At 35.4% G+C, this 13355-nt stretch overlaps 1 protein-coding gene across 2 annotated transcripts in view; it reads left to right on the top strand.

The window, feature by feature from the left end:
* The window catches only part of PRKG2 (protein kinase cGMP-dependent 2), a 100007-nt gene extending 87108 nt beyond the window's left edge, over nucleotides 1-12899 (top strand). For both annotated transcript variants that reach the window (XM_036906427.2, XM_036906429.2), the window contains 3 exons: nucleotides 739-801; nucleotides 8010-8076; nucleotides 10031-12899. In XM_036906427.2, coding sequence (XP_036762322.2) covers nucleotides 739-801; nucleotides 8010-8076; nucleotides 10031-10126 — 226 coding nt within the window. In that variant the 3' untranslated portion in view covers nucleotides 10127-12899. The remainder of the gene's footprint in view (nucleotides 1-738; nucleotides 802-8009; nucleotides 8077-10030) is intronic.
* Nucleotides 12900-13355: the final 456 nt, after the last annotated feature.

Genomic DNA, 13355 nt, shown 5'->3' with positions numbered 1-13355 from the left:
ATCATCTTTGTCTGTTATAGAGCAAAATAGATCCACAAACTTTAGCTTAGTAAAGTAGTAATTAATTTAAAATCTTGTTATTTTGAGAGAAAATATCAGTGGTAATGATAAAGTGCTACTATATGCCCTCTAAAAAAAAAATACTCTTCTGGCCTTATTTTAAATTACTCCAGATTTCTATTTACCAATAAAATAATTTATTGGAGAACAGAAGACTTCTAGAATTTTTGTTTAAACATCACTTTTTCACTGTTTTTTGCACATTTGAACTTTTTTTTAAAGCATTAACATTTAGTAAATTTAGAACATGAAACCTAGCTGTGGTTTGCTAAAAGAAATTTCTGCATGTTTCTAAAATTCCAGCTCAGATGTAAATGATTCTCTGAAACTTTCCTTGGCTTTCTCAGCAGAGTTGGTAAGATAGCACCCCCCTGTTCTTTTCATCATTTATTCATAGCTCATTAAAAGCACCAGGATGTATCTATATATCTATATATATCTATAGTTATTTTATGTACATATAGAAAAAAATATATATATATATAAAATAACTCTAATTTGACTGTGGCTCCCCCAGAGAGGGACATGTGTTTTTCATCTCCCTATACACAGATGCCTGGTCTATGAATACTGATGAATAAATGAATGAATGAATGAAGAAAGAAAAATGTTAAGTTTTATTTAAAATTCACTAAGCGTGATTATTATAAACTGCTTTTTAAAAAAATTTCTTTTTAGGCAAAATCCAACAGAAAGACTGGGAAATCTGAAGAATGGAATCAATGACATTAAGAAGCACAGGTACATGTTACTTCTTTGTTCAGAAAGAAAGCACATGTTTATAGAAAAATGTGGTAATCTTGAAGCTTCTCACATTAGGCCACAAGGGTCCCTCCCTTTACAGATGCTCAATTTTTACTTTTTCGTATTTTGTTTTTAATTTGTGTCTTACTAGATGCAGTTACAGTAATCTATCTCAGAGTGATTTCTCTAAAGTTTGAAATTCATTATCAAGAATGGATGAAGTTATAAAACAAGTTACAAAATCACATTTTCAAGTTATAGCAACTTAGCTTTTTATCCACTGCTATTTTTATTATTTTTCAATATCAACTTGGATTCTATAGAGAAATTAAGTTCTAATTTTGATGTTTGATTTGCAATTAAAGTAGGATATAGTTATTGCTGTCAATATTCAAGAAACTGGGTCCACTAAATCAACTGAGATAGTATTATATTTCAGTTTTAATTAATATTAATATTTAATTTAAATATAACTTTCCTTTGACTAGCTCCTCAAATTCTGAAGCTTCATGTTTTATTTTACTTTTGGTAAAGTATATTGATTTCCACAAAACCTCAATGTTTTATTCTTATATAGTAACCTAACATACATCTTTTCCGTTCTATAAATTTCCAAAGCTGGCCTTCAGAACCATCAATAACTTCCATAATATATCCCCTGAGTTGGTTGTATAGGTAGATGGAAGTTCAAGCCTTTGAGATTTTTATAAAACTTAATGCCTAGCTAAAAACCTTCAATCCTCAAGATGTTTTAATTTTTCTCATGAATTACAGATATAAAATACCACCTATTGATAATACCATTGCTAATGCAAAAAGTAAATTTGAGAATTTTATTATGGAAAACCTGTGAACACACTGATGTGTTTACTCTCAGAAATGAAAACACCTCTCCACAGTTTTACTGAAGAGTTAGGGGCACATAACACAGTTTGAAAATAGAGGGAGAGATGCTGCCGAACAGAAACAGTATTCATTTTTCTTAACAATTGTGGTGCAGCTTCAAAACAAAATCCCCAAGCTGCCGGTCCTGCCCTGTCTATGCATGAACTTCAAGTAAAGCCACATATTCAACACTGTAAATTGATAGAGAACTCTGCCTTAAGGGTATATTAAGAAAGGAGTGGGGTGGGGGAGAGATACATAGAGACACTGACACATCTGTGGACTTTATAGACATCAAAATGTTTATAGTATTTTATTTTTCTTTGTCATCCTTTGTCTTGCCTTCAGGGTAAAGTTCATTATTTGTCTTAGATCCAATTTGTGATTCTTCCTACATACTGTTATCACAATTTCTTTTCTCATTATGAAAATCACACATAACATACCAGGCACACTGAACAAACAAGTGTCCCATCAATTAAAATCATTCTCCTAATATATTTTCCTCCTTCCTCTCATTAGAGAGACATCTGCATGTTTTACTCCGGGGTAGTTGGGTTAAGATATTCCAGTTTTATCTTTTACTTCTTATTTACCTGAGGCTCATTTAAATGTAGCTGTCAGGGTGTGATTGGATGCCCCTGCAAACTGATGCTAAAAGATTGTCTCACCTCAGCATGGTAATGAAGACTTTTGAATTTCCTTCCCCGTAGGGATTAATTTGCCCACAATTCTTACCAGGCAGGATATTCTTTGCCATGTAACTGTAGAGTCAAAGTACAGTATATAGGGTACATACACAGTGCCTTCCAGCAAACCCAGGGACCTCAAAAATATTATTTTATCCTATCTTCATAGTGCTTTTTAAGATACAAAGCTGGGGCAGGGGGACCTGAAAAATAGATCTATCTCTGCCTTCAAAAGGAGTGTTCTAAAAACATTCCATGCATCTCCAAGGCATGTAGTTCCTCTACCCAGTACATTCTTGGAATTGAAAAAAAAAATCTTTCTAAAATTGACCATCAGATTTCTCCACTCTTTTCTAAAGTAAAACATAACATCAGTACTTTTTTCTTACAGAACTATTCACTTTAATTTTGTATTTAAAAACCATATAGTCAAACATGGTATATTGTTATATATTTGTCAACTCTGGGTTAAATCATCTTTCCTAAAAATAATTAGAGTTACCCCCTCCACCATGTATGAGCTAACTTGTAAACTAGACAGTCATGTCTCCCAACACCTATCTGAAAAGAGGGATGATATATTTGTAGGATACAATTAAACCTTTCCTGCTAGGTAGAGGAATAATTTGTTTCAAGTGTCTTAATGTTACCTTTAATATTTTTAGTTTCTAAAATTATTTTCAAGAATAGTGCCTACAAGTCTTCTAAAAATGAAGAAGCAATTTGTGTATCACTGCTGCTAACATTTCTTTGGTGAATATTTTTCACACACGAGTGCCTGCCGGTACTTGCATTACTTAAAATGTGGTTAGTGTCAAAAGGCCAAGTGTTAAGTGAATAGCCACTCAGGTTAAGTAAATATTGTCATAAGTCAAATTATAACAAGTACTCAGCAAGAAATGCATAGGCTTTTTGATTTAGGAGAGTAACAGTAATGATTTTTATTAATATTCATCGAGCAACTTCTGGGGAGAGACCATTGTAAAATCTGTTAAAAAGTATTATGGCAGTATTTGGTAGTAAAAGTGAAGAATCCACAAAACTGTGCCTAGAAATCCCTAAAAATAGAGCCTTGGCCTATGCAAGGAAGAGGATGGGTAGATCAAGGAGGGCACGTTGGTGGTTTTGTAGCAAGGGTCGGGGAAGCTGGGGCTGCTGTCTAACTCTCACTCTTTGATTACTCTTAGCAGCATATTCCAAAATGGCACTTTGGTTAAGCATGGCATCTGAAATGGAATGTACTAGAGCACACCGTCTGGTTTTAGTACTTTTTCTCTTGCTAAGCTTAGACTTGGAATGGAACATCCAGTCAAGGACTGAACCAAAAGCAACTCCAGGGATGAGAAGGGATTGAAAAATGTGGACGAGCATAACTTCTGCTATGGCTGCCAGACAGAGGAATGTGACCACCTCCTAAAATCAACCACCCTTGATTCTGCCTCCCACCTCCCACCACTGTCCTGCCCCGTCACAGCATCTGGTGGTCATTCTCCACATAGCAGCCAAAATTATCCTTTGAAAACCTATCTACGTTGCAGCATTTTCTTAGAACTTTCAAATGGCTTCCCACTGTCCATAAAATCTTGATTCCTGACTGTGTTCTACAAAGACTTACATGGTCTGGCTTCTAGACAGTTCTTAGACATCTTGTTTCTAGTTTCTCCTCTATTCACCACACTTCAGTTCAGTCCTGTCATTTCCTGTCATTTAGAAGTCCCTTGCCACAGATCTTTCCATGGCTTTCCCCTTCTCTTCATTCTGACCTTAATTCAAATATTATTTCTTTCTCTTTTTATTTCCATTGAATCTTAACCCCAACTTGTGTAGTTACTATCTGTCAACATAGAAAGATGTTATAGAACTATTGACTATATTCTCTACTTTCATCCCCATGACTAATTTTTATTACAATTGAGATTTTGTGCCTCTTTATCCCCTTCACCCACTTCATTCACAGACCCCAACCTCTCCCATGTGGTAACCACCATCACTTCTTAGCGTCTCTGAGTCCACTGCTGTTTTGTTAATTTTGTTTTGTTTTTGTTTTTAGTGAAATTGTATGGTATTTGTCTTTCTCTGACTGGACTGGCTTATTTCACTTAGCACAATACCCTCTAGGTGTCCATCCATGTTGTTACAAATGGCAGGATTTCTTTTTTTTGTGTGTGTGTGTGGCTGAATAATATTCCATTGTGTATTTGTACCACATCTTCTTAATCCATTCATCTGTCGATGGACACTTTGGTTGCTTACATATGTTGGCTATTGTAAATAATGGGGCAATAAACATAGTGCAAATATATTTGTGAATCAGAGATTTTGTTTTCTTTGGGTAAATTCTTAGAATTTACATACTGGGTTGTATGGTATTTCTATTATTAGTTTTTGAGGGTCCTCCACACTGCTTTCCACAGTGGCTGCACCATTGGACATTCCCACCAATAGTGTAGGAAGGTTCCCTTTTCTCTACATCCTCATCAAGACTTGTTATTTCTTGTCTTTCGGATAGTGGCCATTCTGACTGGTGTCAAGTGTTACCTCACTGTGGTTTTGATTTGTATTTCCTGATGATTAGCAATGTAAAGCTATTCATGTGGCTGTTGGCCATTGTATGTCTTCTTTGGAAAAATTTCTATTTAGGTTCTCTGCACATTTTTTAATAGGGTTTTTTTTTTTGCTGTTGAGACATATGAGTTCTTTATATATTTTGGATGTTAACCCTGTATCAGATATATTATTTACAAATATATTCTCCCATACTGTAGGCCTTTTTGTTCTGTTGATGGTCTTCTTTGCTGTACCAAAGATTTTTAGTTTGATGTAGTCCCACTCGTTTATTTTTGCTTTTGTTTCCCTTGCCCAGAAAAAAATTATTCATGCTCATGTTTAAGAGGTTTTTGCCTATATTTTCTGCTAAGAACTTTGTGGTTTCGTGTCTTATATTTAGGTCTGTAATCCATTTTGAGTTTACTTTTGTGTATGGAGTTAGAAAATAATCCAGTTTCATTCTCTTGCATGTAGCTGTCCAGTTTTCCCAACACCATTTATAGATAAGATTGTCTTTTCCCCATTGTATTTTCATGGCTCCTTTGTCATATATTAATTAACTATATATTGTGGGCTTATTTCTGGGTTCTCTATTTTGTAAATAATATTTCTTTAAATACCACCCCAGCTAAAAGCAGCCCCACCCAACCCATCCCTATCCCAGCCATCATCTACCACTTCATTCTCTTTTATCTTCCCAGTACTTACTAGTATCTGAAATTAATTTAAGTTTTTGTATTATTTACTTGTTTTTTGTTTGTCATCCCCCATACAAATACAAATATCATAAAGGCAGCATCTTTTATTTTTCAGTGCCTGGGAACAAATTGACTTCATATAAACTCTTGTTGTTTGGCTGACCAGACCTCAGTTTCCCCATAGAGAAAGTCAGTGGATATAGAACAGTGTTATTTCATATTCTTTGTAAGATCCTGAGAGACAGACTACTGGAGTTGCATTTCCAGCCCACCAAGCCTGACATGCATCCTAAAGAACTGATCAGTCCTTTTAGATCAATGATGTAAGAAGCAATACATGAAAGAATTTCATCTGGCCCTCAGCTTAAGTCCATTACCAATTACTATAAAATACGTTTTTATCTTGGAGCTTTTTAAATACTTATTAGCAGGAGCATCACTGCCATGGGTGATGTTATAAGATGTGATAGTAAGAGGTTCTGTGATAGCAAGAGGTTCTATACATTAGATAGTCAGTGCTAAGGAGAAACAATGAGGCAGGAAAGGAAGATGGGAAGTATGTGGGGGGTAGGGGGTGCAATGTTAGATTGGATGGCCAAAGAAGGCCTCACTAAGCAGATGACCTGGAGAAAAGACCTAAAGGTGTTGAGGGAACAAACCATGTGGAAATCTGGGGCCAGAATTCAGCCAGATGGCCTTGAGTGCCAAGGTCTTAGAGTACATCCGTAGCTTGTTGTAAGAATGGCAAGGAGATGACTGATCAAGGGATGGAGAAAGAGAAAAGTAGGACAGTGGTAAGGGTGGTGGTGGGCAGGGTGATTTTGAAAGGCTTTATGGGTTATAGTAAAGATGTGGCGATGACTTTGCCTTTTATACTGAGTGAAACGGGAACCACTGGGGAGTTTTGAATAAAGGTATGATGTGACCTGGCATGTTTTAAATGATCACACTTGCTGCTGGGTGGTTTCCATGGACAAAAATCCATTAGGAAATTATTATAATAATATAGGCAAGGAATAATTGTGGCTTGGCCCATGATAGTAGAGTGAATGTGTTTAGAACTTTTCAGATTCTGAATTTATATATATTTTGATGGTAACACTGACAAAACTTGCTTATGAACTGAGGTAGGGTGTGAGAGAAAAGATAAGTCCAAGGTCTTTGGTTTGAGTAACTGAAATTGTTGAGGCAAGTTTGTTGGGGAAAATTTGAAACCTCAAAGTGGATTTGATACATTGATAGATGCAGGTTAGATATCCAGTTGGGAGATGATAAATAGCAGTTGGAAGTATTAGCCTGTAAAACAATGGGGAAGTCTTGGTTGGAAATAGAAATCTGGGAGTAATCATTATATAAATGCTATTTAAAGACACAAGACTGAATGAAATTCCCTAAGGAGGTGAGAGTAATTAAAAAAGAAGAGATCCAAGGACTGAGCCCTAGAGCACACTAAATTCCAATGGGGATAACATTGGAAAATGAAAGAAAACACCCAAGAAAGTAGGAAGAAAGGCAGGACAATAGCATGTCCTGGAAGCCAAGTGAAGAAAATATTTCAAAAAGTGTGACTGATGAACTGTGGCAAATGCTATTGGATTAATAGGGTAAGTAAGAGGAAAACTGAGAATTGAGGTACTTCCATGGAGTAGAGGGGGTGAGACCTGACTGTAGTGCAGTCAGGAGATAATGGGTCAGTAGAGGGATTAGTTAACTCCAATGGGAGGAGAGATATGCAGTGAGAGTTGGAGGGGACCTCAGGTCACAAGAGGATCTTTTGTGGTTGGAAGAAATAAAATGTTTCCATACCGATGGGAATGATCCAGGGGAAGATTCAGAAGAGAGGCAGATGGCAGGAGCAGGTTTTTGAATAGAGAAGAGGCTACAGGATCAAGGACACACAAGAGAAGTTGACCTTAGGTAGAAGCAAAGACAAGTCATTCCCGGGGCAGGAGAGAAGGGATCACAGGGATGTGGGTAGGCAGGCAGATATGCTGCAGGAGGACTGTGGAAGTTCTCTTTTTTGCTTCTGTTTTCTCAGTGAAATAGGAAGCCAGGTCATCACTTGGGAATAAGAATGGGAAGACAGTTCTGAAAGTTTGAGGAGAGAGGACAAAGTATGATTTAGAGTCTAAGGAAGGGAGTGTGGCAATGAGGGAAACAAGGCCATCTAGACTGATTTTTGGGCATCATTAAGTGCCCCCTTGTGGTTAGTGGACCCAGGTTGAAGGTAACCAGATGACCAGTGTGGCTGAGTATTCTCCTCTGACCACTTGTGGCTGCACTGTTGCTGGCAGGGAGCAGGCAATGAAATGAATTGACAGGCAACTTGATATGCTAATAGCTTATCAGGCAAGTAATATTCCCCTCTACTCTTCTTATTTCTCAGGTGGTTGAATGGTTTTAATTGGGAGGGACTGAAAGCACGGAACCTTCCCTCACCTTTACAAAGAGAGGTACGGTGTCTATATGTTACTCTCTTGTTTTATTTTTCTAGGTATTTGTCTTTGTAAACAGATTTTAGGGGTATGTATATATGTAACAGATTTTAGATTTGTAATAGTTTTCCTTTTTAGTTAAGTGAACTTGTCATAACAATTGCATTATAGGGACTAAATAATAATAATAATAATACCTATTTGATGGACATTAGTTCAGATCTCAGGAACCAATTACATGTAAATCTAGCCTCCAGGTCGTCAGTGTTGGTCAGGATAACAAATGGCTCTGGGAATGTAATATGAACCACATATGTAGTTTAAAACTTTCTAGTTAGCAACATTAGAAAAGATAAACAGGTGAAATTCATTTTAATTATCACAATATGTCCAAAATATTATCATTTCAAAATGTAATCAGTATAAAATATTAACGAGATGTCATTATTTTTTCATATTGTTTTTGAAATCCCAAGTGGATTTTCATACTTACAGCACATCTCAATTTGGACGAGCCACATTTCAAGTGTTCCATCACCACATGTTGCTGGCGGGACAGAGCAGCTCTAGAGAAAGCAGAATATCTGCTAGCCTGCAGGGAAGAATGACTCAGGAGTGATATAGGTCAACACTCTACAGATTTTAGGCTGTGTTCCCTCTAAAGGAATTTTAAAGACCTATGTCTCCCCTTGTACATTTTTAGATTGGCATTTGAAGTCCTTCATTATATGTTTCAATCATTTGGAGAATGAAGTTTCTAGTATGTTATAAATATTGACATTTTAAAGTAAAACATTACTGTACTTCACTCTTTCAAATGTATCCATTGTGATCTAAATGTCACTCAGATTTGATACCCATCAGACATTTAAAAAATAGAAATATTACATCATTCCTTTTCTCTCTGAATTCTTGTTTCCATTTTCCATTCAAAATTTTGTCCTATATAAAATATTTTCATACTTGACAATCTTTAGTTGATCATTCTTTAAGTGCTTTTAAATTACAGTTTTATACATTTAAAAATTCCTGACAACAGAAATTTCTGTGATAACACAAATGTTTTTCTGGATTCAATTATAGCCACATTTTTACAGCCTGCAGTTTCAAGCAACATAAATATATTGCAAAATTTTAAAGTAGTTATTAAACAAATATTCTGAAAAATTATGAAATGTACTTGTGGAGAACTGTTATTTATTAAAGGAATAGAATCAGACATCAATTTATCCCTTTTAAAAATTACATAGATGCAAGTGCTTAGAGTTGTTTTTACATAAATAAGTCCATGGGAATGGAAAGTTTTATAATAGTGATGTCACTTTGAATGCTCTCTGAGTGATTTCCCCACCCTCTCAAAAAACATCTTATGATCTATCATAAGTTGTATTTTTAATAAGCTATTAGCTAATAATTCAAGAAGGTGTTTCTGTTATTTGCTTGAAAGTAAAGAATTGGAAACCACCTGATTTGCAAAATAGTATAATTCGAGAGTTATTTCGTTCTTTCAACAGGGTCAATAATATTTTGAATTATCCCTTTGTTTGGTATTCTGGAAGCTTCATATGGGTCAGTTAACCATATAAAAATTTAAGTTTGGTGAGAAACTCTTATGAAGTGGAAAAAGATTCTAGCAAATTTTGAGTTTCTTAAAATATTTGCTTTCAAAATGTTTTTCAATTTGGAAAGAAATAGACATTTCTATCATCTTTTCTCTTTTGGAAATAACTCCTCAGGCCAGGTAGCTTCAGTTAAATGTAATCCAGTGACCCAATCCTTTTGGTCTAAAGGGGAGATCTCATGAGGCTGAGAGTGTGGTTCGGCCATGATAACTGGTCATCTTTTCCTTATATGTAACTTATCAATGGTTACAGTATAAAATCAGAGCTCAAGTCTAAAAACCATGACCCCTGCATAACAGTATGTTTCGTCAACATCATCCTCACCTTTGGCTTACTCCTTCCTCTATTAGCTCAGTGGACCCACAGATCACAGCTACTTTGACAAGTACCCTCCTGAAAAGGGAGTGCCTCCAGATGAACTATCAGGCTGGGATAAAGACTTCTGACAGAAGAAAAATGATTACTGCCTCTACATACAGAAGAGAACTGTGAGGACCAATAACCCAACAGTGATTATTTCTTTCTTTGAAATATTCTATCTTTTGGAAGATGATTAGGGAAAGGAAATTCCTGCCCATGGGGCAAGGGTGGACAATAGTGGGTGTGGAGGTGTCTGAATTACATTTCATTTAGATGCTGTGAATTATTCATGTATTCTATTCTTTGCTTTTCTCAAATGTTGAAGGCTATCCTATTCCCCTCTCCACAGTCTGAACCATTTTTGTTGAAGGGGTATCCATTACTCTGCTATCTGTTGCTCCATCCCGATCATACTTGTTTCTTTTGAGTCTTATTAAGGTTTAAAAAGTGTCTTTCCCTTAAGCAAATAAGTCATGCAAACATGAAGGAAGAACAAGGGTGATTTTCGGAAGATTTTCCCTGCTCTAAACAAATGCATGTGCATAACGGCATCTTAAAGTCATAATTTGTGGAAATCTTGGCAGTCAATAGAAACTCTTGATTTTCACCTGCATTCAACCTAGAAATATATTCATATGCTTCTGATGCTAGTCTGGGGAAAGGCAAGTTTGAGTATTAGTCAGTGGCACCACTTCCTAACATCAGTGACTTAATTAATCCAGTCCAGTAATTTTATTCTAATGGAGAACCTGGAAAAAAACACAGCAAAGAGTATTTTTCATTCTCCTGTGCCCAGCTGCGACACCTCAGAGATTTTTCAAAAGCCTTGTTAAAGGTGGTTATATGTGTTGTTAAGCAATGGGCCTTTGGTAAGCTTTTATCTTATATACTAAATATTTCACAATCAAAGTAGAAAATATGCAGGAAGAAAATTATGAAGGCTTTTCCTTTCCATTAAATATGAAGGAGAATACATTCTAATAGGTAAGGTTGCTGACTCCTTGAAATTTTGAGCTATGTTGGCCAATTCTGTGGTAGTTTCTATAAATAAACCAAGAGTATAGAATAACTACAATTAATTTTTAATGAAAATCCTATTGGCCATTGTTGATGTACTATAATCACTGCTGCGTTAATTTTTACAGAGTTGAGTCATGGATGTGTTTATAGTTTTAGATTAAGGTAGGCAGGCTGCTGGAGAAGTAATGGGGCTTGAGGAGTAAAAGGGACACCCAGCATCTGCCCTTGATCTCCTCCTTGCAGTGTTCCAAATAATGAATAGACTACCTTCAGTAGCAGTGGACACTAGTACCTAACAACTTCACTGGTGAATGTTTTTATGTATCAACCATGATCCCACCAAATGGATGGGAAGCCAACTTTCTCTATATCTTTTTGATCTGGCAGAGTAAAAATAACATCTAAGTTCCTGCATTATTCAAGCTTCTGGTTGTATTTTCATATGCTAAGATTCTATGGGAAAAGTGACCTCTACTCACACTTGACCCACATTTTCAATATTCAGAAAAAGTCAGCTATATGCTTGCTGAAAGGTTAAATCAGGTAAGTGAGGTCCAACCCAAGTAACTGCATCTTTAACAAACTGCATTTCCACATTTAGAATCCTTTTGCTGAACCAAAGACTTTTTGTTTCCTGGAGTAGTATTTTTAAAGATTATGTATTGTAAATAGAAGAACCATTTGTAATAGGATCAACATAACCTGCTTAATGAATTTCTAAGATTTTTAAAAATATTTTTATTTACATTTAGTTTCTAAGCACTGTATGTTTTTCCATGTATATATTTTTAAATTACTCACCTATAAATGTAGGAAATTTATGCATTGGGTGGATATTAGAACTGTACAGTTACAAAAGCAATGATATTCTCAAAGGAGATAAATAGTTGTAATGCAAAAAAGACATACATACAAATAAAAACCAACTTAGAGTACTACAGGTTTATTTTGCCTGTGATTGGCTGTATCAGTATTTTATCTCCACATGTGTTTTTGTTGTGTTTCCTTTAGAATACTTTATAAAGTATTCTATATACTAGAATAAGAGATTGAGTCATCATATAATCCCAATTTCCTAGCTGGGTGGCCTTGGAAAAATGACTTGACTTCTTTGAGTACTAGCTTAGCTTTTTCACCTGCAGAGAAATGTAGAGTAAAGTAATACTTTCTTTAGAGGTCTGTTTCAGGGATTAATAAGATATCTAGAAAGTTTTTTGCTGATATCTGTGAAATAACCAGTGCTGTATAGATGGAAACTATTGTTACTATCTCTTTTAGACTTAAAGGGGCCTTAATAACTATTTAGTCCTGAACCTTATGTATCATTGGTATCTGTATGTGCAATTGTACCACTTAAATCCAGTAATATCTTTTTCTTTTAAATCATGAACTAAAGATGGCTGATCAAACTTTAGTGCGTAGGGTAAAGTGTTAACCCACACCAAAATGAAGTGCTGTATTAAGAGCTCACCTAAATTTCTAAATTTCAATTTTTTTATGAATTAAGGATATACACATATATATATATATATATATTCTTAGAAATAGAAGATCATGAGACTCAATACAAACCTACCACATTCCTAAACATGAAATCATTCATACTCTCTTTCCTCAGTGCAAAATTAATTTTTCATTCTTCAGTCCTTTCTGTATGGGGCCAGACTTTCATAACTGTAGCTTCTTAATCTTTTCTCTAAATATTAAAATATCTGGAGGGTGGAGAATGTAATGGTGAAAAGTAAGATATTTAGAGACGAAAAGATCTGGATTTGAATTCCAGTTTTGCCCAGATTTGTTTGACCTTCCACAATAAACCACATCTTTATTCATCTATAACTTGGAGATGTATATGTAAAGCTTTGGAACACTGGGCCAGAGTATTATTACTCATAAGTCATTAATAATAACCATTTGGAAATAAATATATACATATATTTCTTTTGAAATAATGATAAATCATTGTTCTTCCTTGCCAGGCATTGTACTGGGAGTATTTACATCTATTATCTCATTCACACAAGATGCTAACATAGTTATAAACACACACACTGTTTTCTGCCCACAAAGTTAAACATTGGCCTCAGATGTACATTTCTTTCACAATTTAGCTGTGATGGTTTTCCATGACTTAGTCCTAGTTACTATGACTATAAAAATCACCCCACAACTTGATCTCTCAAAACAACCATTATAATTCTCCGAGATTCTGTGGGTCAGGAATTCAGACAGCACATGGCAAGGATGGCTTGTCTCTGTGCCACAATATCCTGGGCATCAGGTGGAAAGACTCTA

This window comes from Manis pentadactyla, chromosome 5 (genome assembly GCF_030020395.1).
Source record: "Manis pentadactyla isolate mManPen7 chromosome 5, mManPen7.hap1, whole genome shotgun sequence".
NCBI lineage: Eukaryota > Metazoa > Chordata > Mammalia > Pholidota > Manidae > Manis > Manis pentadactyla.
This window is presented reverse-complemented; position numbering and strand designations above follow the sequence as displayed.